The 8,070-nt window shown below is 46.4% G+C and overlaps 1 protein-coding gene across 1 annotated transcript; it reads left to right on the plus strand.

Annotated features, from left to right (window-relative positions):
* Positions 1-1,231: 1,231 nt before the first annotated feature.
* Positions 1,232-7,686, plus strand: LOC120043815 (calmodulin regulator protein PCP4-like). Its single transcript, XM_038988411.1, has 3 exons — positions 1,232-1,294; positions 1,410-1,458; positions 7,532-7,686. Exons 1-3 carry the CDS (start codon positions 1,232-1,234, stop codon positions 7,669-7,671), a joined length of 252 nt encoding a protein of 83 aa, XP_038844339.1. The 3' UTR covers positions 7,672-7,686.
* Positions 7,687-8,070: the final 384 nt, after the last annotated feature.

Below are 8,070 nucleotides of genomic sequence, written 5' to 3' on the forward strand. Positions count from 1 at the left end.
AGGGTCACCAATGACAACGATCAACAACACAAAGATTAGAGCAGATTAGATAGCGATGACTGTTTCTTCATTAACCTCTGTAACCACTCTATATGTGCTGAGCTTCTCTACTGTATCACAGCAGCACCAGTGGAAAAGCAATAAAGGTATCCTCTCCTTTCCAGTTGGGAAATACCAACTCATAATGTCAACTTTTGAGCTTGTCTGTGGGTGTGTGTTGTTGTTTCACTGTAGTTGCCTGTATTACAGTATCTTGCGTGGCAGTCTTTGGAGGTGTTGTCCTATAAATCAAATACATTTTTATAGGATCTCTTGTCCGTTGTGTTGTTTGTATACCTGTTCAGTCGTTCCCTATGTTCCTACCTAGTGTTGCCTACGGTACTCCTTGACAGTGTTTCCCTACATAGAGGATAGACTGCAATGTGTAGTGTCTTATGTGTGGCACTGCACTGGAGTGCTGGTCTGGGCTGTAGAAGTTCATTTCATGGCTCTAATGTGGCCTGATATGGAGGAGTGTTATATTCCTTTGAACTTGGATTAGCTTTCTCTCTCTCTCTCTCTCTCTCTCTCTCTCTCTCTCTCTCGCTCTCTCTCTCTCTCTCTCTCTCTCTCTCTCTCTCTCTCTCTCGCTCTCTCTCGCTCTCTCTCGCTCTCTCTCGCTCTCTCTCGCTCTCTCTCGCTCTCTCTCGCTCTCTCTCTCTCTCTCTCTCTCTCTCTCTCTCTCTCTCTCTCTCTGTCTCTGTCTCTGTCTCTGTCTCTGTCTCTGTCTCTCTCTCTCTGCTCAGGCGTTGTTTGTTGAGAGCTGCAGGGTGCAGGGAGAGAGGAAGAGAGAAGAAGAAGGTGTGGGAGAGGAAAAGAAAGGTAGAGATGGAGTGAGGGGGAGAGAAAATGAGATGGAGAGAGTAAGGGAGGGTGTTAGTAACCTCTGGTGAACCCCAGTATCAACCTCACCCCATGTGACAGAGTATAACACAGACAGATGAGACCTAACAAGGAATGCCATCCCATCACCTCAGTGAATCCTTGGGATTTCTTCCACACTAACAGTGAGACAGATGGCAAAGCTTTGAAATTAGTTCCCCTTCCTTCCACTTCTATAGGAGAACTGAGGACACTGCCATTTCTTTGTTGTGATTTCCCTCCTCAGCCGCCTACCTGGCATCAAAGCTCATCTGCTGTGTTTAAATTCATTGAAAGCACTGTATTAATAACTCAGGTAGTGATGTGCAGGATGGGGAGTGTGGGCTTCCTCCACGGAGCAGAAGTCTCAGCAGAAGCTCACACATGTACGCATGTATGTACACAAATGGCCCGAGACCTTCTGGCTACTGGTCTACCTCTAAGTTTTGCCCCATATGTAAAGTATTGAATATTGGAATATTGATCCCTCTCTATCTCTTCCTTTGCAGAGACAAGGATCCGGAGCCATGAGTGGAAACAGCAAACCTGCTGGACAAGGTGTGTACAGGATTTATACAGGAAAAATATGACAAAATACACAACATACATCACGTAGGCCTGCTGTAACTAACTAATATCCTGCTTTTAAAAATCATCTTGTGAAATTCTGAAAACGCCATCCATGTTGGTTCATGTGACCACATTGCTCTGCTCATGGAGAGCAGACTGTCCAAAAACAGCAAAAACAGAGAATCAGACATTTCTCATAACTCAACAGATCTTTTGTCTTGACTAACTCTCTTTTGTGTTTTTTTTATGAAAGAAAATATGCCATTATAGAAATAAAGACAATCTACCTTGGGTACATTCATGCCTGAAATTCACAGAAAGACCTACTTTCCAAGCTGGAGCATGGTATTGTTGTCATGATAATGCCATTCAAATCCTCAGAGTTAGAGACGTCAAACTTAGGCTTGCAATACTTTGGAGGATCCTTTGATATCTATAAATGACATTACGTGTAGAATTCAGTCATTCAGGTAAAGTGAATGTGACTACAGGATAAATGTAATTTAAAGTCCTACTTCAAATAGATTCTGGATCAAATAATTGATGATTCCCCAAGATTTTTCCCTGACTTTGGTATTTGATAGTCATATTGTACACTAGAAGGTGAAACCTCCTACTTCCTGTAGTCTGTATGTATCGACAGAGCCAACAATTGATCCTATTAAGTTTTTAAACAATACACAATATAATCAATTGATGTAACATATACTATGTCCTTCCCCCCATCCCTGGAATCTCATCCTAAAACACAATGAAGCCGGCAGGTTAATGATAGCCAATCACTTTTAAAAGGGTTCATTTGGCCATTCAGCACATTAAATCGATCCTTCCTTCAGCATAACAGGGTGGCCGTGAGCCTCCTCTCCACCCTTCTGGAGCCACTGATGACAGTATAAAGAGTGAGACCTGGTGTTCATATGGATTTTAGTCTCAACTGGTTGGACGATGAGTTGCATTGTCATTCAGTTTAATCCAAAGGTGAAAGCCACACAAATACCAAACTCCTGTCAATTGAATTTGATTGAATGACGTTTATTTGACATTTGCCAATTTCCATTTGATTGTTTTCACCTTTTTATTTTTGTTAGTAACCTAATCAACTTGTATTAGTCCAGTTTGGTCATATTGTATTGCCTAAGTTTAAGTTGATAGAATACATGTACCATAGGGACCTATAATAATGTAAAGACTGACAATGGCATCCCATGCCTGCTCTAGTAACATGACTGAATGATCTATTACCACAATCTCACTGTCACGATCGTCTTTGGGTGAGAGATTGGACCAAGGCGCAGCGTGTGGAAAGTACATCTTCTTTTATTCAGAAGAGGGAAAAAACACGAAACGAACACTATACAACTAAACAAACAAAATAACAAACTGACGACCGTGAAGCTATAATAACAAAATGGTGCTGACACTGACCATTACACACTGACATAGACAATTACCCACAAAAACCTAGTGCCTATGGCTGCCTTAAATATGGCTCCCAATCAGAGACAATTAATGACATCTGTCTCTGATTGAGAACCCTTCAGGCAACCATAGACACAGCTAGACTTCTATACTAAACATAAACCCAACTACTCTAATAAACCCCCTAACCTTACAACCACCCTAGACACTACAAAAACACATACATTCACCATGTCACACCCTGACCTAACTAAAATAATAAATGAAAACAAAGATAACTAAGGCCAGGGTGTGACATAACCCCCCCCTTAAGGTGCGAACTCCGGGCGCACCAGCATAAAGTCTAGGGGAGGGTCTGGGTGGGCGTCTGTCCACGGTGGCGGCTCTGGTACTGGTCGTGGTCCCCACCCCACCATAGTCACTACCCGCTTTCGTAGCCTCCTCCAACTGACCACCCGCCAACTTAACCCCACTGGATTAAGGGGCAGCACCGGACTAAGGGGCAGCACCGGACTAAGGGGCAGCACCGGACTAAGGGGCAGCACCGGACTAAGGGGCAGCACCGGACTAAGGGGCAGCACCAGGATAAGGGGCAGCACCAGGATAAGGGACAGCACCAGGATAAGGGGCAGCTCCGGACTGAGGGACGGCAGCTCCGGACTGAGGAACGGATCCTGGCTGGATGACGGCTCTGGCGGATCCTGGCTGTACGGCTCATGGCTGGCTGACGGATCTGGCTGCTCATGGCTGGCTGACGGATCTGGCTGCTCATGGCTGGCTGACGGATCTGGCTGCTCATGGCTGGCTGACGGATCTGGCTGCTCATGGCTGGCTGACGGATCTGGCTGCTCATGGCTGGCTGACGGATCTGGCTGCTCATGGCTGGCTGACGGCTCTGGCAGATCCTGTCTGGTTGGCGGCTCTGGCAGATCCTGTCTGGTTGGCGGCTCTGGCAGATCCTGTCTGGTTGGCGGCTCTGGCAGATCCTGTCTGGTTGGCGGCTCTGGCAGATCCTGTCTGGTTGGCGGCTCTGGCAGATCCTGTCTGGTTGGCGGCTCTGGCAGATCCTGACTGACGAATGGCTCTAGCGGCTCCTGACTGACTAACGGCTCTGACGGCTCGGGACAGACGGGCGGCTCTAATGGCTCGGGGCAGACGGATGGCTCAGACGGCGCTGGGGAGACGGATGGCTCAGACGGCGCTGGGGAGACGGATGGCTCAGATGGCGCTGGGGAGATGGATGGCTCAGATGGCGCTGGGGAGACGGATGGCTCAGATGGCACTGGGGAGACGGATGGCTCAGATGGCACTGGGCAGACGGATGGCTCAGATGGCACTGGGCAGACGGATGGCTCTGGCCGGATGAGGCGCACTGTAGGCCTGGTGCGTGGTGCCGGAACTGGAGGCACCGGGCTAAGGACACGCACCTTCAGGCTAGTGCGGGGAGAAGGAACAGGGCATACTGGACCCTGGGGACGCACATTAGGCCTAGTGCGTGGTGCCGGAACTGGTGGTACCAGGCTGGGGACACGCATCTCAGGGCTAGTGCGGGGAGCAGCAACAGGATGCACAGGACTCTGGAGACGCACAGGAGGCTTAGTGCGTGGTGCCGGAATTGGTGGTACCGGGCTGGAGACACGCACCATAGGACGAGTGCGTGGAGGAGGAACAGGGCTCTGGAGACACACTGGAAGCCTGTTACGTGGTGTAGGCACTGGTGGAACTGGACTGGGGCGGGGAGGTGGCGCCGGAAATACCGGACCGTGCAGGCGTACTGGTTCCCTTGAACACCGAGCCTGCCCAACCTTACCTGGTTGAATGCTCCCCGTTGCCCGACCAGTGCGGGGAGGTGGAATAACCCGCACCGGGCTATGTAGGCGAACCGGGGCTCTACTGCGTAACACGGTGTTCGCCCGTACTCCCGCTCTCCACGGTTAGCCTGTGAAGTGGGCGCAGGTCTCCTACCTGCCCTCGGCCCACTACCTCTAAGCCCCCCCCCAAGAAATTTTTTGGGCTGACTCACAGGCTTCCTACCGCGTCGTCGTGCTGCCTCCATTCGCCGGTATCCCTCCTCGCACTGCGCCAGAGAATCCCATGCGGGCTCCGGCACTCGCCCTGGGTCGATCGCCCACCTGTCGATCTCCTCCCACGTTGTGTAGTCCAGATTACGCTCCCATTGCCATTCCTCCTTGCGCTGCTCCTGTTGCCGCTTATCACGCTGCTTGATCCTGGATTGGTGGGTAATTCTGTCACGATCGTCTTTGGGTGAGAGATTGGACCAAGGCGCAGCGTGTGGAAAGTACATCTTCTTTTATTCAGAAGAGGGAAAAAACACGAAACGAACACTATACAACTAAACAAACAAAATAACAAACTGACGACCGTGAAGCTATAATAACAAAATGGTGCTGACACTGACCATTACACACTGACATAGACAATTACCCACAAAAACCTAGTGCCTATGGCTGCCTTAAATATGGCTCCCAATCAGAGACAATTAATGACATCTGTCTCTGATTGAGAACCCTTCAGGCAACCATAGACACAGCTAGACTTCTATACTAAACATAAACCCAACTACTCTAATAAACCCCCTAACCTTACAACCACCCTAGACACTACAAAAACACATACATTCACCATGTCACACCCTGACCTAACTAAAATAATAAATGAAAACAAAGATAACTAAGGCCAGGGTGTGACACTCACATTCAGTCCTATAGTTATTTTAAGGCTGACTATTTTCAGTATTATATTGACTATGTTTTATTCTAGACAAATTTGGTGAACTATATACTTGGTAGTGGGGATTACATGTAGTTTGGATTCCAGCTATTGTAATACCCCTCCATAGGCTACTGAGTGCTCTCACCAAGATGTTCTGAGACTATACCTTCATCAATCACTGTCCCAGTGTCCCTGAGCAGCATACATCAGACAGTCACCAGCTCCAACATGACCTTTTACCATCTCCCCCAGAAATGAAGACATCATCAATTTGGGAGAATTTAGATATTCACACATGCACCTCCTCAAGTCTCAATTCATGGTTTAGGAGGACTGTGACCTTGTTGTGAAGTGTGCAATATGTATCAGAGGAGGGGGGGGGGGCACTCAGTCTGTTAATGAAGAACATAAGATATGTACATGAGAAACATCCCTTTCCTGCAAAAACTATATTAAAAAACAACGCACCCACACTGGCAATAGCCACTGACTTCAATCAATTTAGATGGGTTAGGCCCACAGTGAAATGGGATGTCCCCACACTGTTCCATTACACAAGGAAAGATAGCTTGGAGAGTAATTGTATGGGCTCTGCAATCATGAAATGTACATTCCTCTCCATTGAAAACATTTTGTCTTCAAAGGATGCCAAGGTCGTGAAGAAAATTCATCTAAACCTAAACGTATGTTGTTCATTTTGCTGCATGTGTGCACATTTTATATGTTAGTACACTCTTAGAAGAAAGGGTTCCGAAAGGGTTCTTCGGTTGTCCCCATAGGGGAACCCTTTTTGGTTCCAGGTTGAACACTTTTGGTTTCCATGTAAAATCCTCTGTGGAAAGGGTTCCACATGGAACCCAAAAAGGTTCTACCTAGAACCAAAAGTGTTCTACCTGGAACCAAAAAGGGTACTTCAAAGGGTTATCCAATGGGGACAGCCGAAGAACCCTTTTAGGTTCTAGATAGCACCTTTTTTTCTAAGAGTGTACATTCACAACTATGTATAATTTAAAATGCATATGGCATGTGTGACATCTTGTAAAGGAATGGATCTTTCAGTATTCAATACACATAGTAGATGCATGTGAATGGAGACTGGCGTATACTATCGCATCCCAATGCTGTTGGAATGAGACCTAGGAATTGAACCTGCATCACAGAAATTGGACCCAGTATTGCTTTTTGGTCATTCACAGTCACTTCACGCATACAATTCTGTATGTTCACTCCTCATATTTAAGCAATCAACCAAAGCTTAATATTCACAGAATGTTCCCTCTTTGGTATCTAGCATGGGCACTGATCTGAACTCATTTAGTCTTTGCTGGCATTTTGGCTGTGATTATCTATGTATTAGGAAACATTTAACCTTACATTTGTAAGTAAATAAAAAAAGAAATATATTCTGATGTATTACTGTACATGTCTTTTGTCTTCTAGATTAAAGGGGGAAATGTATGAGTAATGAAAGGGGAGTTAGAAAATGAAATCCTCCTGGATGAAGAGAGGACATGACAGCATGTAAATGTATGGGAGATTAGAAAGGCTTGCCTTGCTTCATATTTCACATTTTATCCCCTGATTTAAAGTCTTTGAAGATGCAAAGCCCCCTACCCTCTGTATACGCTCGAAAAAGGCTGCTTCTTTAAACATAATCTATTGAGTTGAATTCAAATTAAACACATTTCTATGAACTTTGAATCGTTCTCTAGCTATTAACAAAGGTTTTTCAGTCAATTCATGAATTGAAAACTGTCCCATTTTTAGGTGACCTTTTCCATTCATGATGGAGGGATGAAATAGAGTGACCCCAACTGTGGTAGAGTCACATACAGTAAGACTCCCCAGTTTTTCTATACTGTCCCACTCTCTCTTCCAGTCTCTCACCGTCTTTATTGCCTCACTACAGATGACTCTAAGAAGGCTGCTCCTGAGGAGGACTTTGCGGACATCGACATGAAGGCTCCGGAGACGGAGAAGGCTGCTGTGGCCATCCAATCACAGTTCCGGAAGTTCCAGAGCAAGAAGAAGCAGGAAGTAAAGTCCTAGAGTGGGCAGGACAGAGCCGGGCAGCTCTGTCTCCCATAGGCCGGGACTGCACCAGTTGGGGGTTTGGTCTTGCATGTCAATCAAACCACACCGTTATGGACTCAACTGAGGGGGAGTTAAGGGGAAGAGGGAAGGCTGGAGGGAAGGGTCAGGGTTCAAGGATCAAGGGGTCACTGATATCTTTGAAATTATTATGTGTAACTTATTAATTGATTGCTGTGTCCATAAATGATGGTTAAGTTCTGGATATATCTTGATCTTTCCTATGATTTTGCTATTTTCATTTTTTATTGATAGTGTAATACTACTACACTCTATATTTTCCAGTTGCTGTAGCAGTACAAACCCTTAGTTGTCCTCTCATGTCTCTCTCATGTCTCTCTCATGTCGTGTATGCTG

The sequence above is a fragment of the Salvelinus namaycush genome, chromosome 3 (assembly GCF_016432855.1).
Source record: "Salvelinus namaycush isolate Seneca chromosome 3, SaNama_1.0, whole genome shotgun sequence".
NCBI lineage: Eukaryota > Metazoa > Chordata > Actinopteri > Salmoniformes > Salmonidae > Salvelinus > Salvelinus namaycush.